Below are 27208 nucleotides of genomic sequence, written 5' to 3' on the forward strand. Positions count from 1 at the left end.
AGTGCCCTCTAGTTTATTGTAGGACTCATTGCACAGCCTTGTCTACAGCAGCTGCGAACTGGAGCTCCTTCAGTACTTACTGGAGGGCCAGGTGGCCCAGGGGGACCTGGTCGACCCTGAGGGAGGCAGAGAGGCAGAACATTTTTAAGTAAACAACAAAACACCAAAGTAAACAATACCACACCAAACAAACCCCAAGTCAACCATTTTAATTTCTACAGCATCAAATCAAATGAAAACAAATACAATATAAACCTAGAGAGACACAGAATCTGCTAATATGTCAAGGTCAATAGATATCAACAGATGTATTTTAGTATAGTACATGTATAATGAATAGTGATCTTTCCTACAATAGAAAAAAATAGTTTAGGCACATACAGGGAATCCTTCTGGACCTCTTGGACCCACTGCACCTGGGAAACCGATTGGACCACTGGGACCCTGAAAGAAAATGCCAGTTACACACAGACATCAGAACCGAGCTCAACCCTCGCTGTCATTGGCTGGGCTGTCATACATAAACACTGGCTCGAGTCAGCATTAATCACAAGTTTATAAACAGGACAAATCTGTGGACCATGCACATGGTTTATCTTGATGTTTTTCCTCTGGAATTATAGAGCTCTCCAATCCCCTCCTCAGCCCAAACACCTTCAATGGGCTTATGCATTTTTCTACTCAAAACTTTCATTCAAATGTCACTTACAATCAAGCCATCCAACCCAGGCAATCCAGGCTCCCCCTGCAACAAAGGATATAAGCTTGCATTACATTACATGCAACTCAGAGAAAACATTCCCAACTTCACAACCTCTGCATTAAGAATGACATGCAACACAGAAAGTCCCAGGGCAGGTGACACTGACCCCAACGGTCGAGGAGGACTGAGGCTAGATTTCTGTGATCTCAAAGACGGCAAAGCACAGAAGGTTTAAGTTTGGGGAAAAAAAGGTGTGGTAGACAAATAGAGGCTGAATGTGTTTCTTTTTTCAGTGATAAAATTCCAGAGCAAAGTGAACATGTCTACCCCGATTTGCCCTGAACGGCTACACCCCCCCCGGCACGTCTAAACGGGGATCTGGCCCAGCTGCGCTAATGCTGAGGTTCAGGGGTGGCACAGGCCGGGACTTTCCAGAGAAAAACGTGTTCTGACAGGAAAGATTTACTGTGGGAAATTAATGGCTGCTATTACCACACAGAACCCATGAAGAAGGCCCATCATTTTCATTCTGCCTGACTTTTATTGGCACTGATATGTAGGGGGGCAAGGGGGGGGTGCGAGGGACGGAAGCTCTGGAGCTCATCCATCATCCTCAGGGCCCATCCTGGTAACACCTGTATGAGCTGGAATCAGAAACACGTGCCCCCTTTCTCCATAGGGAAAGAGCGTTACCTGTGTCCACTCAAGAGAATGGAGCAGCAAACATCTTGCATACAGGCATGTGTGGTCATGGTGGGTCATCCACCCTTTTCTAAGACACAGAACCTGCATGTAACTAACACAAATGCAGCCTCATATGCAGCTGGTGGAGGTGATACAGTGACCCTGTCCCTCAGTGGGAGTGTGTATGGTGAGCTCATGCAGTTACCCGTATCCCACTGCCCAGTCCAGAGTACACGGGCTCGCCCTTCTGTCCTTTCGGACCAATCAGCCCCTGGGTGGAGAGAGAAGGAGAGGGAGAGATACCACCAAAATCATTTTCCCTGAAATAAATAAGATCTGCCCACAATTCACAAAACTCTAACACATTAAAAACTTCCAATGTGCACTGTATATCTATAGGTTTTTTTATTTTCACATATCTATCTGTAAATTACTTATTATTTATTGTTTATGTTTTCAAATAAGACTTGTCAAGACTAATGTGACACTTGTCACAAAACAGGCAGGAAATTGACCTGAAATAGAAATGGGAGTTGAAATTGAACTGAACTAAATTGAGAGAAGGAAAGGGAGAGAGCGAGAGAGAGAAAGGAGTGAGACATAGGGTATAAGAGGAAATAATGAGCAAAAAAGGACACAACTTTAAAGAAGACAGGCTCTAAAACTGCACTCTGTTAGGGGAGTCCTATATAAGGAACACAATTGATATTATACTGCACTCTGGTGAAAGAGTCCTTAGTAATGAACCTTAACCACTGCTCCTACTTACAGGCAGACCCGGGAGGCCTGGCACGCCATCCGGAGCACTGGGACCGGGGTCGCCCATGGTTCCATTACAGCCGTCCACTCCTGGAGGTCCCCTGCTACCATCCTGCCCGGGGTGACCCTACCACCACAACGAGAAACACGGGTGTCACAAAACGCGCTGGTGTGATGGCTGACAACACTCAGCCTGCAGGCCAAATGTGGCCTGCAATGGACTGCCTGTTGGCCCTCTTTTCATTGAGGTAAAAAAATGAATTTTGTAATGTGCTATATCATTGTACACACCCAGGACAATGGCACCATGTGTACATGTACCCCTATTTCTCTTGTTAATATGAACTATTAGTCATACTAGCTCAGCTCTTAACTGACATTGATTGTGGACCTGGAATATTCGGTATTTCAACATTGTTATGGAGCACTCACCCGCTCTGAATGAATCATTTAGCCACATGTGACAAACAATAGAAGTAATGGTGGTGCTTTACTCTGAATGTGATCAACCAGTCTGCATAGCTTAAGAATGTGTCTGCACTGTTTATACACTTTTATGTACAACTTATTTGTACACTGCTTTTGTAAATTGGTAGTGGAAATGGTTTGGGCTGACTGTACGTTTTTTTTTAACCGGAGCCCCTGTGAGAGAGATGGCGAGGAGCAATGATGAGACGGAGACAATGATGAGACGGCTGCTGTGCTGAGCTGCCAGGACAGGAGTAAGGCCTCGTCACTGTCTGAACTGGAACACAGCGGTGGGTGTGAGTGCAGTGGGAGACAGGTGCGTGAGAGAGGCTGAGGGCGAGGCGGTACTCACGGGCACTCCGTCTGTTCCGGGGAACCCCGGCACTCCCATTGGCCCCTGTGGAAGCACACACAGACACAGGGATCAGTCGGTGGGACATTTTAAGAATGGTATTTTAGCACCACTGGAGGGTACAGAGAAGGACTGGACAAATTTTGTGTGTCTATCTGAGTGTGTATAAGGTCTCCTCTAGACAGACGAAGCAAAGATGTAAACAATGGATGCTTTTCGAGCCGAGGCACTCACCTTGTCCCCTTTGGGTCCAGACGGCCCTCTGAGTCCGATGTGGCCCTTATCACCTTTGGGCCCTGCGGGGCCCTGGGCGCCCACAAACCCCTCGGGTCCATTTGGCCCAACAGGTCCCAATGGGCCCGGCCGACCCTGGGAGGAGAGAGGGCTGTGAGATGTCTCAAAAATTCAAGACCAATTTTTTCTGCTGGTCGGGGTTTTCCCTAGAGTGGTTCCACAGTGAGCTACCTGAGATTCCAATTAGCCACCCTCTAGTCCAGAGCCGGGCCATACAGCCATAACTCTAAGAGCTGCATTTAGTACATGATATTACAGTTCTGACTCCAACAGCTCATCTCTCGAGAGGCCATTCATCACTATCCGCATGCAATTACATCTCCTGTGATTAGGGAGTTTACACACAGAGAAACATTTCATTTTACAAATTGCTAGGCACCAGGTTGTTTTGCTGGGATTGATGTCTTGTTTGTTGAGGACTCCCTGTTGCCACAGGGACCTGCTGTTATAAATAGTGGGTTTCCCATAATCCTTTAGAGATGAATATCCAACCCGGGCCGAAACGGATCAAACACCACATGCTTTTTTTAAACAGAGAGAAAAAGTGGGCTTGTTGGAGCGTATCCGGCTCCCAGCATCTCGCAGCAACCTGAAGCCCCTGATGTCACCGTTTGCACTGCTTCAGAATAAACAGCTTCAAAGCATTAGTCATGAAGAACATGGCAGCTGTCCATCATCAGCCAGCTCAGCTTTAGCAGTGCAGTTATTTTTGAACGAGGCATGCTCTTTAAAAACACAACTTTGCTAAATCACCAGTTTTCTCACTCTCACTGTCACTGTTTTCTGGCTGTAGGTTTCCACCCTGAGTGTTACACCAAATTAGACTGAGGACATGTGTGGCATTCATATAAAACATAGTATTATTAAAATAATATGATGATATATGAGAGCATATGAGAATTTTTGCTGATTCACTATGACTCAGCATGTTTATTGTTTAATGCACCAGCCCACTGTGTTGAATAGCAAATCATGGGCAAGATCAGGGTGTGTTTTTGTGTGTATGTGCTGTGCTTGCTTTACAGTTGGTAATTGACATATCTGTGCTCAATTGCTGTCATTTCCTGTTTAATTCATACTGTTTTTCTCTTACGGCATCCTCCCAATGAGCAGATGCTGTGCAGAGCTGCGCAGTTCTGATGCCCTTGAACACGGCCCATTTTCTCAGTGTTCCATCTAAATATAAGGTCCATCTGCGGTGAAGTCACAGGATATAAACAGAGCATTAACTAAGAGGAGAAAGATGCCCCAGCAGATCCTCTTTCCTCCTGAGATTACAGCACCCTTTTGTCATTACTTTAGCGGAGGGTTTTTGGAAAAGGCCTTTTCTTCATGTGTAATAAAAGCTGCAGTAAGGAGTGTGTCAGTCCTCATGAAGCACTCCCTTTACGTGTCAGAGGGTAGCTATTCAGAGCTGGGATCTATGAGTCCCTGAAGCTGCACTGTCATTGAGATGACAGCAGAAATCCTAATGGATTTAGGACACAGTTGAGCACTGCCTGTCCCTTTCCACTAAAACGTCTAAAATTCTCCTTAATGCATTGTGATTACTGTATGTTTGTTTAAAGGTACTGTCATACTAAGAGACACACATCACCCAGGAAATCAGTTCATAAAATAAAGATAAGGAAGGACCTATACTGTCATCATGAAGATGGTAACTTTTTAAATCTAATCTGGCATGATAGATACATTCTATTTAATACTCAATATCAACTAATCAAATACATTCAGGTTTTTCAAGACATTCAAGACTTTAATGTAAGATAATAGTGATAGTTAGCGATAGTATGAGCCACCACAGAGAGAAAATGCCATGAGAAAAAGTCCCTCAGTTAAGGCCAAATGCATTGCAATTCTCAAACTTCACCACAGGGTGGCAACAAAGAGCAAGGATTTTCGGTTTAGAAGGATTGACAGGCAGTACTACCTTGTACAGACAGTAAATCTCTTTATTCGTCTGCGTGCAAAGTAACATGCCACTGGAATCCAACTTAATTGGACTATGAAAGAAAAACTGTGAGAGGTGATTATTGCCACAGTGACATCTGATGAGAGTGATGGTATTTTCAAGAAAGGGCTCCCAGAGGTCAGAGTTTGTCTGGAGCTGACCCCCGGTCACAGTCGGTCAGAGGAGAGGTCAAACTACCTGCAGCATATTTCAGTGCATGGCTCCCACACCTCAGTCAGCTTCTAAACATCTTCAATTACTAGTCAGGGCGAGTCCAGGTACCTGGGCGCATTTAAGTTAATCTTTGAGCCACCTGGTTACCCTGAGGAGGAGTCAAGGCCTCTGGAAAGAGGAGAGGGAGGGAGGGAGGGAGGGGGAGGGAACAGCTCTGGGCCAATTCGGCCAATGACATGGGGCCACCACCGTGAAACCATCCCCAGAATACCAGCGATAATAACATTCCGCTGGGTGTGGTGAGGAATGCTGTGCAGGCCTCACACCTGGTTTGGAGAAACAGGCTCAGGTCAGACCACGCTCTCCCCTCTGGCCCGCTCATTCCACCCCCGAAATATGCATCGTGGAACAGCCTTGGGGCGGAGAGGAGAGCGCTCGCTCCCATCGGCCTGGTAACGCACCGACCGCTCCAGATGGAATGGAACGTTATTCCGTTTAAAAAGAGGGATGAAGATAAAGGAAGGAGCAGACACTCACTCCCTCAGACCTCTTCTAAGCTGCAAACCCTTCCTTCCTGAAAAGTAACGGAGGCAAGTGGTGACAGGACTGTGGTCGATAACCTCAAGCAGGTGTCAACCACAAACCACACAGATATCTGATGGATCGGTAGCGTGATGCAGTAGCCAAATGCCTAATGTGTGAATAGTTTAACAGTTGTGCCTCTCATGCTGAGAATGAAATCCTGCTGTTTTCAGATTACTTTAAAAGCCGGGTGCTGTCCTTAACGGTCAGGTGACACCATGACACCAATTGCCAGGAACCCGGCTGTCCTGATGGCGAAAGGGAACTGCACACGAGAGATGGCGTTTTCAGGCTTTTGCAAAGGCCTGGCAATCGACCTCATTTTACCTTTATCTCCCTGGGTACTGGAGTGGGAAAAGTGAGCAATGTGAAAGGAGTTCATAATGCAGGGCGCCACACCCGCGGACACACAGGACACGCAAAACGCCTGGGTGGCGCCTGCTTTGAAACTGTAACCATATCACATGCACAAAATGTCCCCACTGCACCAAATCCAGATTACATGTACATTTAGGGAGGGGGACAGCCTCCCCATTTATTCACTGACATGTGATCTATCGCCCTGAGCACATGGTAACTGCACTGACAACCCCACCTGACCTGATCTCAAATATCATCTAAAATCATCCATCATCTAAATCATTTAATGTTACCAAGTTAGCCTGGTATGGGTAGCTTTATTGTGGGTAATTCCCTTGTGTTTATAGTTCTAGTCATGTGACTGCCAGCATACCATAAACTAAGTGCTTGGGAAGACAGGTTACCAATCAATGCACATTTTGGCCAAATAGTTAGCCAAACGGTTGTTATAGGGTTAATGTGAAACTCAGGTACAGCAATTTTCTGGAAAGCTATTTTCATCTCTGAATATATTTTCATTGTAGTTATTGACTGTTTTAAGAGATTACATACCCCCGCTAGTCTCAATGCATTTCAATTATCTGGCAACAGAAATGTCCATAGCCAAATCTTGAAAGTGTCATGATTTTTGAAGCATTTCTTGCTAGGATCTTGCTCTATTCAAAGTACAAAATGAGACTCAGGAATGGTCAGCTTGCAGTACCCTTGCTGGGTTAATTGCCTGTGTTTTAGTATGACTTAGGTAAGAAAATGTTAGATGCTGAGGGGGGTGTGGCAGAGAGGGAGAGTGACACTCACATCCTGGGCCCCCAACCTGTCCAAATAAATTCCAGGGGACAGAATGTCATGCACGGTGCTACCGAGCGTGAGGACACAGAATGCCAGCTTGATCTGCCTTAGCGCTCCAGACACTCAGGCTAACCTGCAGGCAACAGCTGTCAGCATGGCGTTGTGTGGTTAAGGGGCAGGGCTTGTAACCCTGGGGTTGCCGGTTCAACCCCCTGGTGGGGCACTGTCATCAAATGCCTGAGCAAGCCACTTAACCCAAAACTGCTTCAGTAAATATGCAGCCGAATGAACACATGACATGGAAGCTAAACAAGTCGCTAAGGATAAGAGTGCCAGCAAAGCAAGCAATTAAGGAAATGTAATGAGGTGGGGGTGAGGTCAAATAAGAGAAATCTTCCCAAACGACTGGACGGGGAAACCCCCCTTCGGTCTGGAGCGTTTGAAGACCTGCCTCTGACACACGGCGCCTACTCTGCAGAGAAACTTTGTGGATGCATTTCATACACCCTGTCATACGGCTGTGCGCCGTAACATGAACTTAGACTTCCACCAGAAGGCCCACCAGCAGGGATGCATTACAGAGCAGGTGCAACCCGATACACCACGTGACAGCAGCCCTATGAAATTCCATGGCAAGGGTCACGTGACAGGCCTTGGCAGCCATGAGAGGGACTGGGGGGGGGGGGGGGTTGGGGGTAAGAGACATTCTATTTTCTGAGACTAGATGCTGCCTCTGGCCGCTCCCTCCTGTCTCTGCAGAAGAGAGTTCTGGAGAAGGCCGCTGTTCACTGGGGTTCTGTGGGTTCAAAATTGGATGTGTATCATGTTTTAGAGTAAAGGGAAGTGAAGTTTGTTAGTGAACAGGATGTCTCTGGTGCGACGGTGTGAGAATGGACCAGAACAGCCAGAGGTGCTGCACATCTGGCTTAGGGGGATGAGCTCACCTGTCACACATCCTTAATTCCTTCACATTAGCACCTGCGTGTAATCTAGTGCAGCCTGCAGCCTTGCAAGGCCCTCAAGCATTCAGAGCATTCGCTGCGCCCGTCGCTATGCTTTCCTGCAAACGATGAGTGTGACGAATGTCGCCACGCTGCAGGACGCACGTCATTCGCCACTTGCAAACCGGATGGTCACTTCCTGGAAAGTTACCCCTCTGGAAGTGACTGCGAAGGTTAAACACCTAAAGCACACACACCTGTCAGGACTTCGACCGCTCCATTCAGTCATTCAACCGCATCCCATCCCTCCTCTCTCCAAAAACAACCCAGCATCGTTCCGTTTAATACCCCCAGATTTTTCAAAAAAATCTTTTTTTTCCACACCAGAGGGGAAAAAAAAAGACTTCCAGCCATATTAATCTGCAGTAGACTGCGTCGTTTGTGTGGCAAATCCCCCGCCTCACAAAGGCACAAAAGAGACCATTCTGCTTTTTTAAGCCCCGCCAGCCTTTACCAGCGCGGCTCCCCGGCGTGCGCATCACTTCCTGTCGGCGCGGCCAAGAGAATCCATGAGCAGACAGATTCCCCCGGCTCAGCCCATCGCGCCCCGTTAGGCCCCGGGATTTAGCGGGACCCATTGTTCGTGGGCAGCGAGGCCCGGGGGGATGATTTTGCCTGTCACACCACATGCTCACTCGCCCCTCTGACGGGCCCGGCACAAGGAAACATTCAGCCTCAGATCGGAGGGGTGGCACAGGAGCCCGGGACCGTCGCTTGATTCGGGGCTTGATAACCTAATCACCCTGCGCCCCCGTGAGCCACGTCCCAAAAACCCCCCCTGCGGGCAGACCAGACGGTGCAGACAGTAGGCCAAACAAACCCTGTCCCACCACAAAGTCCAGCTGGCTCAGCGATTTTTCCCCTCTCCTAACTACTGGCAGGGAAAAGATGCCGGAACCAACCACAAGAGGAATGGTACTTGTCTGAGACTGAATTGGGGCGAGTTTATTCTGGTGAAGAGGGGGTGTAGGGGCAGGGAAGTGAGTAAGAAGTCGAGATACAAACATGTCTCATCAGAAGACTCTGTCTCTTCCAGCCATCTTTCTCAACCACCAGTGTCATTTCCTTTCCACGCATGCTCAAAACCATGTATCCGCTCAAAGGATAAACCCTGGAACTCTGCCATCACCATTGCTCCGTTTAAACAACAAGAAAACCGTGTTTGAAAAACACTTGAGTTCCGTGAGGGTCAACGAACTTGGAGCTGTTCTCAAACAGGGTCTGCGATTAAGTTACGTGGAACTTTTCCCTTGTTGAAACAAGCTTAATAGTTTCTTGATTGAACCTGACCACCTGTTGCGCTGGCGGAGGGTGCATCACGCTTTGGAGAAGCCCTGCCTCTGCGGCACTCTCATACCTTCTCAGTGCCATTTAAAACCAATTCTTTCTCTTTGTTTGAAATTCCAAACCTCCTCCAAATTGAGCCCAGCTGGGTTTACACAACTTCCTCTTCCCCCGTCTTCAGAATGAAACCTGCCTCCAATTTAACGCGCTGAGACACATGCGAGTGCACAACAGTGCCAGGAAAGTGTGTACAGTAAATGTCATGTGATTTGCACTGAACAGACGCAACCTGTGTAACGCACTCAAATTCTGAGATTCCAAGCGCGTTGTGGGTAGCCAACTTTTGAGACCTGCCAAATGGAGACCTGATATGCAATTCTTCAGTGTGTTCACTAATGCCTTATGCTAAATATCGATTATTGTCACATGCTTTCCATCCAAACTGGACCTGGTCACCGTATCTTTCTGTAAAAGTAGAACACTTCATTATGGGTGACTGATACAAACACCTAACAGAAGGTAACCTCTCATTTGATCTTCAGAGATTCAAATCTCTGTGATTAACAGTCAAAACCAGATATATCCTGTATGGATTTGCTGAGGTACAGAGTGACCTGGGGAACTCCTGTCTTCTGTATTTTGTCTGTGCTCCCTCTGGGGCTGCTTATCTCCTGGCACTAAAGGTAACAACTTCACTACTAATTCCTCCAGTGCCAGTTTTCCCATAACAGAGCTGGCCTACATTCTCTGGGATTTTCGCAATGTGTCAAGTACAACATGTTTATGCTCCCCCCCCAAGCATTTCCAGGAAACCGCGGAAGCAGGCGCCGACTCTAAACGGCTCAGCGTGCCACGGTTTCCCTTCTCCTTTCCCACAATCCTCAGGGGCCCCCACCTTGGCGGACAGCTGGAGGAGACAAGAGTCACATCCCTCTTTGATTTGTTTTATCTTCTCCTATGGAGCCAGGGAGACTTGGGGGGGGGGGGGGGGGGGGGGAGAGAAGACACAGCTGTGTTTAGGTTATGATTGGGATTCCTTTATGTTTGGTTCATCCTACAGGTCACCCGATGGTATGTTTGTCAGATCAGTGCTGGGGAGTGCACTGGGTGAAACCGTGGGACACCAGCTCTGTGGTGCTCACACCGGCCTCCTCACACTGCTGCCAGAGCTGAGCGGCACAAGAGCTACAGGCTCTCCCCCTGGCCTGGCAGCCCCTGGGCAGATTATGGCAAACTCAACAATGCAAGACAACCAAAACTATCACGCATTCCTACTTCCAAACCCAGCCCTGAAACGCCAGCCTTAGGTACAACTGCTATAGTACAGTACAACTGTATAACTGTTTTAGTAATCTCAATCTCTAATAATCCTTTAAGTGGGAAAATAATTCCCTCCTTCTCCGATTTAGTTGAAGCATGGTGAGCAATCCGGTACAACATGACTATCATGCATCACCCAGGTGGGTGGAGAGACCTCTTCCCCCCTTCACTAAAGATTTGAATGGTAAAATATAAATGTAATGAACTATTATTGTTATTATTCTTATTAGTAATAGTAGTAAGTATAATTAGTAGTAGTGTAGTATTATTATTATTAAATCTCTTCAGAACAGATTGTTGGGGAAGGACTGGAATATCAGATTGTGTGAGAGCCACTGACATTTCAGATTATCCCTGAAAATTTCAAACAAAATACACCTGCTTGTTTTGAGCACATTTAATTCATTCTTAAAAGAGTAAAAATTACTTTATCTTCTGCACCATCTGCAAAGTTTTCATTCTGAAGTCTCAGTACTTGCACTGAACACTATGAGGGCAGATCAAGTTATTCCCTTGATACAACTATGAATACCATATGTCTGTTTAGAAAGCAGTGAGCTCTGCTTGATAACTTTACATTTTTAGTTCACAGCATAATCGGCTTTGACTTGGGTGACCTAATTTCGAAGGGATCAGATCTCAGAACCCTGGAATGAGAACAAAGCAAGAAACTCAAGGTCTCTCTGAACACTGAGCACGTGAGAGACAGTTCCAAAGTCCACCAGCAGAGGGCAGTGCCACGTACAGGATCAATCAGTGTGGCAAAGTTTCAGGTAATTCTCTGTAATGTACACTGAACCTTCTTACTTGTGGCTTCAGTAAAGTTCAGCTAAACACAAACCACACAGAAATAGTTACGATGAGGAATGCAGTCACAACTAAATAAACGCACTAGAGAACTAGAACTTGGAGTCCAAATGTTAAAATGTCATCAGTGCACACAGCTCATTCCATTCCAGGTTTATCAACAGGAGCCTCTGCACATGGATTAGGGAGCGAGAGGAAGAGAAGGGGGGAGTATCTCTGTTTTGGTCATTCCCTATCGCTACATATATTATGAGTGCCCTCTGTGCTGTCCAATTAGCACCCACAGCCTATTTGCCTGTTGCTCAATAGGTATTCCCACTGCAATAGATGCAGATTTTGTGTGATTCAGTTCAATTCCATATGTAAAAGAAACTGAGGTACAGAACAAAAGGTGTTACTGCTGTGAAGTTCTGGCTCCCGCTCCCGCACTGCAGTGGGGGCCAGGTGTGGCCTCTTAAGATGAATGGCGTGTCAGAGAGGAGCTTTCCGGTCCCGTGTTTCCAGGAGCATATAGCGAATCTTCCTGGTTTGACCTTTCAACCCTCTGGCCTCAACACAACCCGCCCCCCCACCCCCCCAAAAAAAACCCGTACCACGGGGCCGCGGTACGCAGGATTGCACAACAGGCGTGTGTATCGCACATCAAGCTCAGTGTTTGGGTGAAACAGCATTAACCTAAACCAATATCTCCAGTGTGTTTAGACTGGGGGAAAGGGTTCCACCTGGGTTGAAAGGAAAAAGGGGAAACACACACGTATACATGCACGCATACATGCACACACAAGTTTCTTTGAAGTATGTGTGCGTGTGTGTGTGTGCGTGAGGCGGAATGACGGTAGAGGAGGTGCCTCAAACCTTAACAAGGACGAAGTGGGGGCGTCAGGGGGGCGGCACGCATTTCATCTGAGGGTCCTGTCCCTGTAGCTGTGGGTTCTCGTCTGGGACTTTTGTTCCCTTTTGTTTCCCCCCCAGATTAAGATCAGAGCCCAGCGGAAGCCACAGACAGAGAGCCCCCTTCCCAACCACCCCACGGGCAGCCCCCCTGCCCCCTGGCGTTCCACCCAGGGAGGCCAGTCAGCAAAAAAGCAGTCCCCCTACCCCACCAACACCCCCCCCCTTTACTCGCAAAAACAACACGTTAAAACAGGCGCAGTGAAATAGCGCTCTCAGTGACAGTGCTATCTCTGCTCTGGATCGGAGACTGGTAGGAACGGTGGGGTGGGAATGGAGGCGTGGCCTTTTGAATGGGCGGGGCAGGGTGGGGCTCTGCCAGATTACCATCGCCAGCCTCATCCTCTCCTGTAACGTACCATCATGAACCCTGCGCTGTCTTTTCATGCAGGGTCCCGCAGGCGGAAGGAAAGGCGCTCTCATACCTGAGGGAGGCCTTGCAAGAGGTGGGCACTGCGAGCGACGGACCCTCTGACTTTTAAATCCCGCGATGGCATGTGGGGGCTTTGTGCGATGGAATGCAGAGGTCTTGGAATGCTGGTACTGCATGGCGGGAGAGATTTCCCGCGTATCGGCCGCACATGCCAAATAGAGCCCCGAACAGATCTCCCACATTCTGACTGAAACCTTTTTACTCTGAGCATGATTAAAAAATGGTGTCAAAAAGTCCATTAAGGGCATCTTAAGAAACCAACTTAAAATACTTATATAAACTTATATAAAAAACAACACATTGGATCATTGAAATCTCAATGATAACATCCCTATAACTGGCTGGGGGAGGTGTGATCTTTAGAGACCTTCATTAGCTGCTTCCACTATCTTTTATCTGTGCCCCTCTGAAAGTCTACATCCATTCATCACCACTGATCTGTAAAAGGGTCTGACTTATCTGTGGGCTGAAAGCTTTACAGGGAGGGGGAAGACAGAGACAGAAAACTGCTTCTATCCTATGTGTCTCACTTGAGGAAGTGCTTATGAAAAAAAATGAACAACAGTCTATAGCACTTGAGGTGATCTAACATTGCTGTAACCCCCCCACGCCCCAGAGGAAACTGGTTAAGAGCCCCAGCCAAAACGAAGACACATGTATTTCTCCCTGCTGTGTGGTCCCTCAACCTCAGCACATGAAAGTAATGTTGATTTTGCAGCACCAAACGTGAATCACTCCACCAGCGTTCCTTGATCTTTGACCCCTTTACCCCATCGATGCGGATGTTATTACGCTAAATGAGTCCAATGTGGGACCTCGTTTGCCTCCGGCGTTTTTGAGGAACCTTCCCCTTCTGCTCTCATGTCCACTCCACCGGTCTGTTTTGCTAAATTAAGAGGCCTTGGGGCGCCATAGAGGGTTCAAAGCAGGGGATCAACGGGGCAAAATCCACCCCGAGCAGGAGGCATTCTCGGAAAAACCAAAATCTTGTAAATGTGGGCAGGTTATTGCATGGGAACTGTCCACTCGGACTCTCAGTCAGATTCATCATCCCTGAAGGCTGTGTTTGGGGGAACACTGGTCGCCTGCGGGTGTGGATTCTGCTTCACAGTCACTGAGGCTGTCCTCAGACAACAATGACTCTGCTCTCAACAAACACGATCAAAGTCAACGCCTTCCAGAGAATTGTTCACGTCATGTTAAGAGACTGGCACTGAGCCAGGACAGAAAGTGGCTGTTGATAATTCTGTATTAGATCATTTTACCCAGCATACCTTGGGACGGGACGTCTTCTCTCTCTACTCTCGCACTAGCCTGGACAAGTATATCTCATCGCCCTGGAAAAAGTCTCCAGGGCAATACACTCGTTGGTGCTTACCTACAGCCTCAACAAAAACACCCCTATATCCACCCTAGGGGGGGTCAGGTTTTCATTTTCTACAGGAAGGGGAATAGTCCATTTTGAGCAACTGTTGCCCCTGATGTCAGTCTCTGATGTGTGAAGGCAGCACAGTGTACCCTCCCCTCCTTCGGGATCAACACCCTCGGCAATCCTGGGGAGCTGACAGGCTGCTGTTAACGCTGGATCCAGCTGCCAAGCTTTTGACAACACTTGCAGACATGACTTAACAGTCCTAATACCAATTTTATCCTGTCCATCTTACAGGGATCCCCTGTTTTGTTTTTAAATTTGTCTGTAAATTATATCTTTAAAAAATCCCAGCCAGTGGAGCAGTGTGGCGACTGGAGATGGTTCAAAGCAAATCAGCACATGGAGAGGAAGACAAAGACAACAAAAAATGAATGAATCAATATGAATAAACAGCGATGGAAGTGAATCCGCGAGACTTGCGTGACTAAAGCTGAAGCTATGTAGCAGGGCCCGGTGTGTAGTCATGGTTGTCGGTGTGGGCACGGCTTGCAGAAAAGGCCCCAGCACCTATTGCTCGGCACCTCTGTTCAGAGACAAATTACAGCCCCGCGCGTGAGGCTGTTAAGGAGCGCGCGGTAGTGTGTAATATGGCGGCTGCTGTGTCATTTGCGGAGTTTCACTGTACTTAAAGTGCTCCCTTCTGGGGACGAGCACAGCCGCTAATTGCTGTTTTAGCTGCGCGTCCGGCATCACAGAGCCATAAATAGAGCTAGGTGGTGGCATACCGCGCACCTTCCCATCAGCCAACAGTGCGACCCACAGACACTCTCTGTCTGGAGTTGGGACAGGGCGCTAGGACCTCCGCTCACCTGGAAATGTCAACCAAGGTCTCTCCCTCCAGCAATAGCTGGGGGGGGGGGGGTGTCAGCTCAAGACTAGTGATAATGCAAATGGCGGACAACACTCACCAGCCATTGAGGTCAGCCGCTTGTCCTTGGAAAAGTCAAACTGAGAACTGAAAGATGGTTAACCACCTTTCAGGCCTTTTTGCCACAGAACATCCAGACAATTATTCCTGCTTAAACAGCAACCCCCCCAGAAACCCTTTATTACTTAATCATGCATGGATTTTCACCACACCCAAGAGTGAGCAAACAGAGTCGACTGAACTCCGGTTAAGTTCACCAACAAAAAAAGTAAACGATCTGAACTGAGAAATCCCTCTCCAACAGAGAAAACAACTGGCTACTTTGTACTGTCTTCTTTTCCTTTCATTTCACTGTATCACAAAAGCAGCCTTCGAGCCTGATTTCACCTCTACCAATAGAGTCAGTGCAGAAAAGACAACAGGGGAGGGGTGATGGAATGGAAAGTGAGTGACTTCTATTGCAAAGTCTATGGGTTCAATCAGCCATAGTGGGAAATTGAATTGTTCCCTTTCAAACAGGGACTGAGGGGCAGGCCCTTGCACTCCCATGATCCTTCGCTGCGCCCACCTCATGGGTACAGAGCAAACACAAACGAATCAGCCCACAGGTTTCCACGGGCTGGGTTCCGGACCGTAGGTGGGTTAGCAGGTTACGTCCAAACCCCACCGGCACTTTTGCCAGCTAAATTTGCCTGCAATAACATCTGTTCCTGCAATGTTTCCAGGACATGTTCCATCAATGGGAAAAGTTACAAGACAAGGTTTACTAACAACGGAAAAAAAACAATGCAGTTATGGTAATTGTCATATTGAAAATATGCCTCTAATACAGGCACTGGAAAAAAGAAAGAGCCAGACAACTTACTTCAGAGGGTGGATGCTGTATATGCCCCGCAGGTGCCAACTTAACTCCTGCAACCTGCCTGGGAACCCTGCCATGGCAGTGAGGTAATCATGCTACTGGTTACTAAACCATTCCCAAAGATTTCAGGAATTCTCTCAAAGGACAAACCAAAAAACTGAAAAGTGCAAATTTTTACACAAATAATCAAAAAGGTAAGAGTACCAGGATTAAAGATGAAAAGAAGTGGATAGTGATGTCAAAAAATGCCACAAGGTATACTGTAAATAACAAATAAATACAAATAAAACTGCTAGGATTAGTTTTCCAAGCAGTAAAAGCTGTCCACACCCCAGGTCTAATTTTTTTGCAGGATTCTGAGTGAGGAAACAAGGAAGAGTATGGAGCACAGTGTCAAGAGGGTCAGTCGGGAGGGTGGGGTTGGAGGGGCTGTGGCTTGATCTCTGAATTCACGTACGCAGAGGCTCGAGACAGGTTCCCCCGTCCTCTTCTCCAGCTTTTGTTTCCATACCCTCCATTTCTGCCCTCTTCCTTTGTGTAAAATCAGGGGGCCGGAACATGTGCGCCCGTTTCTGCCTCTCTACCTGCTCAGAGGGCTTGACTGCGCACCTTGAATCGGAACGCATTCCTCATAGTCCATGAGCATAGAGCACGGCTTTCAGCACATAGCATGCACAGCTGCCATTTTACGGCCGCGCCAACCTGTACCAAACAACCTCTGAAATTCTATAAAACTTCCCCTTCGCTATACCTGTCAGAACCTGAGACTCAGGGCAACTATAAGTCATTGCTTGACTTCTTGTCATTTATTTCTAAGTTTGGGGGGGGGGGAACAACACGCACATCAGCCAAAGGGAATATACAATGGAACTGATTTGATGTCTTCTCGAGTTGGGGAATAATGGGTGGGATCGCAAGTGTACCTTGAAGGGTAGTTTTGTGCTTGGCAGCGTGTGGAGAGTAATTTAGGGGGTGTGGTCTTGCACGACAGAATAGTGGCTTGGCGGCACGCCAGGCCAGGGAAGTGGGGTGCTGCTGGCTGAAAAGGCAGGTGAGCACCCACCCCAAATACTAACCCTCTCACCAGACTCTCTCCCCAGGCTCTGCCCTCCACCCCTGATGATGCACGTTCAGCTCTTGGGTGGCTAACAGTGCGTTAAAGGGAGTGAATAACTGGGATTTGCCCAATCTCCTTTCAACGCCCCTGTCCGTTGGGCACAAATATTCACACCAGCACAGCTCCACTGTCTCAGCTTGTCTTGGTGCCGGGTGGTACGCCACAGACCTGCACGTTTCAGGTCTGTCTCTTCGTATCACAGTGAAAACCTATTAGTATTGTACCTAACGATTACCTAACGAAGGAGTACGTCTGTGTTAAAATCAGTTTGGCAATCGTTATAATTATGTTCACTGTCATTACTAATTATTATTAATTTTAGGTTTTCATTTTAGGTCAACGATTATTTTAAAATGAACACCAAGGGCACTGTGTGGTTGGATGTAGGCCTACATCTACTCAATTCATCTTACCAGGCAGATTCAATACATCTTTTTTGAAGATTTTATTTAGTCTACTGATACATTTGTGCTGAAATCCTTCTTAGACCCTATTTTATACTCTCAAAGACTAAAAACCTCCTAAACTAAAAACCTATACTGCTGTAACACAAACTGAGAGACTGAGCAGATTATTCTCTATGAACAATGGCTTGTGTAAATACACCACCCACACAAATACCTCCACAAGAACATCTTCCAAACTTCAAAAGAGAGGAAAAAGTGGTGGGGGAAAAATGCTGACTTCAGTTACCAGGGAAAACATGTTATTTCCAAAAGCTCTCATTTTGTGGGCAATGCAACAGGCCTTGGGTCGGAAGATAGTTCACTCCCTCCTCTGCACAGACCCGAGTTTAAAATTTTTCAAACAGGTGAAGGTGAAGGCATGACGCAACCCTGCCTACTTTCACTGCCACAACGCCCTGCGCTCACCAGAAACCCCGCATTTGGGCTGACTGACAACCGCTCTCTAGTGGGGCCTTGCGCGTCATTAGAAGCAACACGGGGGACAGCTCTGGTCTCTTCATTAAAAGCCAGGGAGGGGGCTAATTACAAGAGAGTCTTCACTGGAGACCCAGTAAAGGAGTCTGCTCCGATTGGCTCAGGCACAGGGCTGCTTACTTGCTTGCAAACATGCTAGCGTATAGCGTATATTTGTCTTTGTCCCTTCTCTCCAGTACAGGCCCTACCAAGGAATGCCATTGTGTTATGTCTTTGTCCAGGAAAGCCGCGCAAAGAGCTTCAATGGAAGTTCTACAGTTTGCTAACAATCAGTTCCATTTCAGGGAATTCCAATACCTTTCACCTTTGAAGCTGAAAGTTTGAAACATTTAGGGTTGTTCTCCTAATTAGTTTCTTTTTTCCCAGTTGTCAACACCCTTCTCTGTGTGTATGCTGTTCCACAGCCAAGTCAACAACATGAAATTAAGGCTCGCAGCAGATGTGTTAGCCTCATTGTCTGGAAACATGCAATGCCTCCGGTGTGTGGGTCAGCCTAGGCTAATTACAAAATCAAGCACGAGTGAAGATTTTGTCAAGTCATAGTCTGATTACTAAAGATTGTGAGGTCTGGGCAGTGTTAAAATAAACACAGAGCTCAGCTATCAAAATGGCAGCTATGACAACAGTCATAGACTGTAGTAGATCTAGGAGATTGACCAACCTAATATGCATGTACATGTATGCATTTAATAATGCATACAAAATACATGCATGTATGCATTCCCTTGACAAATTCCCTTCAGGGGAAGAGGAAAATACTACATTCAGAATATAAATGTCACATCAAGCATCAGAGTACAAAGCGTGTGCTGAACATGTTTACCCCGCAGCGTAACTCGGAGCGGAGCAGGATTCAGGGGAAGTATCGCTTGCCATCCACAATGCAGGACGATTTGTTCTAACGGTTGATAAAGCCGAGCGCAGCCCCAAACACAAAGAGCTTTTCATCTCTAATTAAAGTCCTGGCTGTGTGCTCAGGGACTGGGGGTAAATTTGCAGGTGTCACTGAACTATGCGAGCCACAGGGTGAGATAAGAGCCGGGGAGCGAGCGGCCATGCGGGGAATGCGGCGGGCCCGATCCCGGGTCAGGGCGGGAGGGACCCCTGCGGGGGGTGGGGCCGGGGGGTGGGGGGCCTGGGGTTTGGATGGCTTCACCCGTGCTCTGTTAGGAAGCCACGCTGGAGGCGGTTTACATCACAGACCAGCCCGGTGAGCGTTTCCTGCACAGATCGTTCGAATCACAGGCAGCACTCTACTAGACAGCTGTTCTCAGATTTTTAACATGAAGTTTTTAAGTCTTTTACATTTTGACAGCCACGCACAGCTTTTATGGCCGCTACAGGGCAGTGAAATCTGTGAAAAATAGACACCTGATGGAGAGCTTCATGCTCGAAGCAGAGTTGGGTATAAACTAATCTCATTAATAAAGGGGAAAACGTATTCTCTGTGACAAAAGAGGGGGACAGCCCCTTACCTTGCAATGTTATAACAGAAGGCATGATTATAATTTTGCTAACCAAGGCTGTATCTTATGTTATTGCTGGCTTGCACTAAATTATAATTTTTTAAGAGTATTAGTAGGGCATTAGTATATCTCATTTTTGATAAAAATGACAAAAATGATGTTAACTTATATTTTTAAAAATGTTGAAATAGTTTAGCTAACATTAGCAAACATTAAGGAAATCGTTGAAAAGCATGGTCCAGAAGTGGGCCAGCAGTGGTTTTGAGCCTTGTTCTGTGACCCGTAGAGTCAACATCAGGAGCCACACCTAGATCTGTTCTGTATGTGGCAATCCTTGCACTGGCGCCCCTGCAGGAAGAGAGTAAAAAGGAGACACGCCTTACCCTGCTGCCCTTCTCTGGATTACACTGGCATCCTCCACTGCAGTCCCGTCCCGCACATGGCTCCTGAATCTTCGTCCCCTGGAGGAACAGGGAGAGGAGGGGGGGGGGGGGGTTGGGAGAAGAGACCACAGAAATGTCATTAACGCCACCTCAAAGGATACCTGCGCAACCAGACACCTGTGTGAATCCACAGGGGATTGGAAACCAGAGAATGGGAGAAGGGGGTACCCCAGGACTCAGATTGTTTTCGGGACAATTGCGTGGACTGGGTGGGTGGGAGGGTGGTAAAGTAATGGGATTCCTTCAGTAATGGGATTTCACCTGCTGGGGGATATGTGCTGGTGTTCCTTTAAACCCGATCCACTAAAGATTAAGCAACCCTGTCATTACTTATACATCCATTCAGCCCCTATACACATCCCAGGCTGTGTACCTTTCAAAACCCACCACTGCATCCACACAATGGTTGACCCTTCTCAACACCAACAACGCAATCATGCAAACACATATCTTTGCAGTGCACACACACATGCAGGTACACAGATGCCGAATATGCTCTGAGTAGGGCAGTGATTGATGACTGCACTGTCAGTTATTGCACTGTAACACATTGCAGTGGTTTGGGCACTGCTGCAGAAGGAAACGCGACCAATCGAGAGGCGCTCCGACGGGTCCCTGAGGGACACGGCGCAGCAGCCGTCTGTGCCTCACAACCCGGGGGGTGTCAGGTTCTGCACACCAATAAAAGCAATAAAATCCCCACTGCACATAATGTCCCCTATGCTACTTCTATAATAGCGATGTCTTCATCTCTGATCTGCTGTTTGGCACCACTCATTTTACAGACACTTAGCAACAGAGCGTATTATCCCCCCCCCACCCACCCACCCACCGCTGGCATGCAACAGCACAAGATGACGGTATAGCAAATCACAGTGACAGGCACTGCCCGGGCCTATTAACTCTGCATTAGGGCAGTATCCAGTTCCCCTCCTAAACCACTACACCCATGCTGAGAGCCTCACGCTCCTTCTCAACACTGGCAAACAGGGGGAACATTCTCCGGCCCTCTGGGGGGCACCACTTGATGAGGGGGCTAAAATGCAGAGCCAAATACGGTACTCCTTCTGATCAGGAGGGAATTCCAGAGAAGCCTCAGGCCTTTGTGAATTTCATTACAGACATTACATTACATTACATTACATTACATGCATGAACATGAACAACAGAACATGAGTGTATCCATTCAAGTTAAATGAGCAACAGTGTCAGACCAGGCTAACAACACTCATCTCTACATCCTCAAGTGCAACAGTGCACAGGAAAATTGCATACATGCATATATATTTTATTAATTTATTTATGTATGTATTTGTTTATTTCACAACAGTGAAGGCAGTGAGAGTAGGTGAGGGTAGGTTTTCACGCTGTGAGAGAATGACTCCTGGTAAACAGCATTATAAGGATATTAAAATGCCACGGCTGTGGGGTGAGGGCTTAGGGGCAGAACTGAATGCAGCCCAGGCTGGAGTGGCAGCTGAAAGGCCTGGGTCATCAGAGGTGAGAGAAGGTGACGAGGTGGGGGGGGGATCAAGGAGTCACGGTGGGAACTAGAAAGTTCTCATGATATATGTGTGTGCCTGTGTGTGTGCGTGTTTAAGAGAAACAGTTGCACAGCTCGCCCACCCTCAGGCCCACTCTGTCACAATCACATGTTCTGCGACCGCGCATCACATGACTCGACACGCCGGCTCAGACCGCTGGCCCCCTTCTCCAGGGGTTGTCTTCAGGAAAAAGCAGGGGGAGAGCGAGAGAGGGGGAGAAAGAGTGTGAGGACGAGGCAGAGGAGGAGGAGGAGGAGGAGGAGGAGGAGGAGGTTGTTGCCGGCCCCCGCTCCCTCCACCCCTCTGATCTCCACTGGGCTGCTAATCGAGGTGACAGAAGCGGGGCGAGGTTACCGTGCTTCGCCCGGCACAGAGAGGAGACAGAGAGAGGCAGGAGGGACCACTGTATGAGAGAATAAGAAAAGGGAGAAGAAAGAAGGCACAGGGGCCTAGGGAGAAAGAAAGAGAAAAACAGGGACACACACCGCGAAGCCTGGCACTGTCGCCCCCCCTTGAGCTCCAGATTGGTCAGCAGCGCTAATCTCAGACAAACCACGCCGATGGACTCGGAGCTGACACTTCAGTTCTGTACGCCACGATCCGGTACACCTGCGTGTGATACCCCCTCCCCACGGTATTATGGGTGTTCTGTTACACCAGCGAAACTTTTGTCAGCGGTTCTATACATCCAGCACATCCCTATAGCGCCATCTGAAAAGCCACTTGCACGCTTGTTAAGTTCTCCTCGGACTGGAAACCCGCTTTTAAAAAAAACAACAAAACAACATAAAGCTTCAAAAAGGACATGCTGTACCTCAGAAGAATCTGCCAGAGCTTTCCAGAAGGTACAAAAAAACAACTATTTGAAATAAGACAATGGACAGAACTTGGTTCTCCCCTATAGGACAGTGTTCCTTTACATTTATTGCAAAACAGGAGAGGGGCTTTTCATCTGGGATTTAAAGATCAGGCAAACTAAGTTCAGCAGCAGCCTCCCTGCCCGGCTGCCTGGAGCCTGTGTCTGCATGTTGCTGTGCATCCAGTTCGCACATGCGGCCTCCTTTCAATACGTTGGAAATACCAACCTCTACCCATTACCCAGACAGAAAATGCCGCGACCTGCCACTGCATGCAGGTAAACTCGAGTTTGGGACACATTTCAAAACTTTCAGGCACATGCACCCCTGGATTGTGGTTCTCCTCTATTCAATCTCTGTCTGATTGAGACTCTGTGACTCACGGTTAAATTCATTCATTTTCTCTCTGTAAACAGTCTAGCCAAGTTTGGCCATGATTAAAATTAATGATAAAAAACATTAATTTATTGAAAAAAGGGAAAGTTCACATTTATTCACAGGCCCAGTGTTAAGTGGACAGGAATCTGAACTGCTTGTTATTACGAGTAAGGCATCTCTAATAGCTAATATCTAGGAGCTATGTAGATCCAGGACACTACTGCTCGTGCTAAGATGCTGCTAGCCTGGAGTAATTGCTTGTGGTTACAGTTTGCCCTATTCTGAACTGTAGCCTAGAGCTCCCCTTACTTTGTTCCAAACAAATTACAATCACACACACAGTGCCTGGTGTTCGGGCTGTGGGACATGTGGACACACAGTGACAGTGAGGTGGAACTGCAGTATTTTGGAAAGGCTGGGCCACTCCGCTGACAGCTTCACCACCTGAAAACTTTGCCACACTCGCCCGCCCCGTCCTGAACACATTCCAAGAAGTCATGTGCACTGAAACCAAGGCGGACAGCAGAGGTCAGCTCCCCACCAGGGAGTGTGAGAGCAGAGGTACAAGGAGATAGGAAGCAAGGGAGAAGATCGAGACAAATATTTTTTTGCCCTCTTTACTTCCATGTGAATCCTCCAGCCAGTGTGGAGTAAACATCAGTCAGGCCACCCTGACCCTGTGTGGAACCTCCAGACTCAACCACCAGTGGTTAGGAGGTCATTTAGCGCACAGTCCATATGCCATTTCCATACACAACTTGCAGAGCAATGGTAAATCTTCCACATTTGGATTTAATTGGTCTCTGTTTGGGTGGTCTTAGCAGAGGAAGTTATAAGGCTCTCAAAAATAATAAACAAAAACTTGTGATAAACTTTACACAATGAGGCCCCCAAACACAGCTGAGTAGGAGGTCCCCAGGCCTGACCAGCAAGGTGCCTGTTTTTAGCTCTAGCTGTGTCAACCTCTAGCTCTGTGCAGGCGTTATTCTCCCCCAAGAATGACAGCATGTTTTCAAGAAAATCTGTACAATTACCCTCCAGACAAATTGCGCTATTATAAACAATATTTTCAACATACATATGAAAAGGTCAATGCGTCAGACAGACACACTAATACACACCAAGTGCCTGAGGTGAAGTTGAGAGAAACATCTTAGTTATGGCAAGACTGTAAAATGACGGTGAAATAAGTGAACTGCAAACACACAGTTACACCTTCATACATAATAGAAATGACACAAACAACTGTTTTATTATTTGAACAATTTTTTGAATGAGTGTAGAGTAATGAGCATTTGAGTAGCTCAGAAGCCTAAAGTGTGAAGGCTTGTAAGTTTTCCATATTCAAAATTGTTAACAGCTTGTGTATTTTTGTAAACACTATACCTCCTGATATATTAACCCATATGTCTTTATTTTATGAAGCTTCCATACATTTTTTCCCATTTTGAAAGAGAATTATTGAAAATGGAGAATTAAACAACCAGTGAACCAGTCTTGAGCAGTTATACCCCCTGAGCTGGCTGATCCTCAGTTTCCCAGCTGAATGAAAACAGCAGTTTGGGTCTGACGAGCAAACCAAACACTGAACTGTACGCTGACCAAAGTTCTCTGTGCCTACTCAACGCATGGAATGTTCTAGAGAGCGGCCGTGCACAGAGGGAACGATGCACGACTGCAGGCGCCCTTTTTCTGTTGTTCTTAGTGTGCTGCCTTAACATGTCTGAGGATTACGAACATTTCCATGCCTGTGTCCTCCAGGGAGAAGGGGCGCATGACAGAACAGGATTGGGGTTATTAGAGGGGATTACCGCCAGGGGAACGTTTCCCCAAAAAAACCTCTTAAGAATGATTTTTTTTCAACTTGAAGGGCTGGTGAAATTTCGTCACACAAGGAGAGACAACATTCTAGCTGTTGGTGACCTGCGGCATTCGAGAATATTCTCCATTTCACCTGTTACCCGCTTTCAGCTCACAAACTCCCTGGATATACATGACAGTTTCTTCTGCGGGGGCCAAGTTTGCAGGTCGGACAAATCAAAGGCCCCCACAAGGGTGGCTCATCAGCCACGGGCGTGTGGTGACTTCCCCCAGAATGTGCCGGCTCCTTCCCTCCATCGGTGTTCTGTGATTAGCCCCAACCTGCACACCCCCCCCCCCCCCCCCCCACCCACCCCAATCATCTCCCCAGCCCGTGGCAAAGCCGACGAGACGACCACAGCTTCCTACCTGTGCCTCCACCCTAAGCCTCACGCCCTTCAAACACAATGAGCTCAAGCAGGTCCATCATCAAACTAATTTTGATGGTCCTATAATAAGAACACCACACATACACTGGGCCTGGGCAACAGTTCTTTAGACGTTCCCCGGCAACACCCTTCCAGTGTTTGACTCTGATTCATTCTGGGAGTCTGTTTGAAAGGGACTGTTTTGAAGAAGAGGCGTGAGCCTTGAACTGTATTGTTATCAGGCCCTCTGGAGTGAATGCCAAGGACTCCCACGCCCACAGGGAAAGCAGAGCACCTGCTGGCCGGTGAGGTATCCACCGGGGAGATAAATCCTTCATGTCTGCACGCCTGAGGGAGGAGCGGGCACGGAGAGCCGTGCCGCACGCTGGGTTAATTTTCGCTTTTCCAAACCACACAAACCCTCAGGAATTTTCAAACACAGACGCCAGGAACTGCGAGACATCATGACACATTCATGAATTCATGAGGCCAGACAAAACTACCCCAGGCTTTGAAAACAACACCAAACACCCGCTGTCTTTGATTGGGACGCTGGCGGGGGTTGTGTTGATGTGTGGAAGCAGTGAAAAGTGAGGGAACAACCACATGAAAAAAAGCAACCGTCAGCATTTTTCCATTAACAAAGACTGAGCCCAATGGTATTTCTTGAGGCTAATTCTAAATGAGGGAGAGAAAGATGTACCATGCGATAAAGAGCAGAGCGATGATGTCACTGTGAGGTTCAGACATTTGCTCCTGGCAGCAGCAGCCAATGGCCACCTCAGACCTGTGGCTTGGAACAGGGCCATGGGCAAAGCTGCCACCAATGCTTGACACTGTCGATGGAGGACAAAAGAGCCCACTTACAGTACAAACACAGCTCATACGGATCCATGCAAATACTACATATGGATGGCCACTGGTGGTGGCCTGGACCTCTTCCCGATTGGAGCTCTTTCTATTTTTGAATCCCCAGGGCAGAGATGACACTGGGGTGCTGTGACTGATTCGGGACATACTTAGCGAAACTAAACTGAAATATAGCGAAGGCTTTGAAGTTGAATAAAAATCATTGAGAAATCATCGCAAAGCTTTGCCAAGCTCATGTAACGTAGCGGCCATACGCCGCATGAGGGCGCCCAGTTGAAGTCTGATTCATTACAGCTCCTTTCAGTGCTGTCAGGTCTGACGGAAACCTGAATGGGTGATAATGACCTGGCTCCTGGTTCTTGCCAGTTCCCCTGGTGCTTCTGTGGAATGCCAGCCAGGTGGCTCTGCAGCATGGTAACGTCCTCTCTCCTTCTCAGACTGCTCTGCCCCTGACGGCATGGAGCTATTAATAGAAGGCGGATGTTTCACAGAGGACGTGCAATCTCTCCTTCTGGGTGCTGTACAGGGGTGGAGTACTGGTTGGTGGTGGCGGCGTCTGGGAGTGGGGGTGGGGCTCCTTCGCCACATACGTAGACGGGCTTGAAGAATTCCTCATCTCCTCAGCTAGAGCAAACAGAGTGCTGGCACGGGAGTCTGCACGCACGAGTTCCTCCCCGGCCCTGTCCCCCCTCCCCTCTCCTCCCGACAGGTGACCTGGCGAGGCCGGGCAATGAGTCAGACAACATTAGCCACCACGTGTGCGATTTCACTTCTGTCTCTCTCTCCCTCTCGCTCGCTCTCTCAGTGAATCGTATGTGGAACTACTTCTGAAAACATAGTGCCAGACAGACAATGCAGGGCGTGTTCTTGGATGGCATTCAAAAAAGGTGCACATCTGTGTGGCTCTGCATTGGAAGGGACGATGTTGGATATCCCCCGATCTCAGCAGTGAGGCGATTTTTTCTGCTCAGAGCACAGAGGGCGCTATAATGCCTACAGTACGAGACAGAAAGGGATGGCTACTCTGGCTCTTAGACTTTGGGGTGGGGGGAGGGGGTGCTCCTCCTCATGACCTTGCTGCTTGCCACATCCCACACAGACCCATAAAACTGCAGTAACACAACCACAGAGACCACAGCGCTTCAAAACAGACACAGCACCAGTAAATCAACTCCATGGCAGTGTAACGCTGACGTCCCACAGACGGAGCTGTGAACCGTGGGTGCTAGGTTCATGCCGCAGCCCAGCACATCTTAAAACCCTCCCGGCCCCTTCGGAGACACAGCTGTC

At 47.8% G+C, this 27208-nt stretch overlaps 1 protein-coding gene across 1 annotated transcript in view; it reads right to left on the reverse strand.

The window, feature by feature from the left end:
* col4a6 (collagen, type IV, alpha 6) overlaps positions 1 to 27208 on the reverse strand; it is a 101830-nt gene that overhangs the window by 35031 nt on the left and 39591 nt on the right. Inside the window, exons 4-11 of the mRNA XM_036548467.1 lie at positions 19982 to 20059; positions 3201 to 3335; positions 2967 to 3011; positions 2157 to 2273; positions 1593 to 1658; positions 710 to 745; positions 382 to 444; positions 81 to 116 (exon numbers count right to left, since the gene is read on the reverse strand). Coding sequence (XP_036404360.1) covers positions 81 to 116; positions 382 to 444; positions 710 to 745; positions 1593 to 1658; positions 2157 to 2273; positions 2967 to 3011; positions 3201 to 3335; positions 19982 to 20059 — 576 coding nt within the window. The remainder of the gene's footprint in view (positions 1 to 80; positions 117 to 381; positions 445 to 709; positions 746 to 1592; positions 1659 to 2156; positions 2274 to 2966; positions 3012 to 3200; positions 3336 to 19981; positions 20060 to 27208) is intronic.

The sequence above is a fragment of the Megalops cyprinoides genome, chromosome 16 (assembly GCF_013368585.1).
Source record: "Megalops cyprinoides isolate fMegCyp1 chromosome 16, fMegCyp1.pri, whole genome shotgun sequence".
NCBI classification, from domain to species: domain Eukaryota; kingdom Metazoa; phylum Chordata; class Actinopteri; order Elopiformes; family Megalopidae; genus Megalops; species Megalops cyprinoides.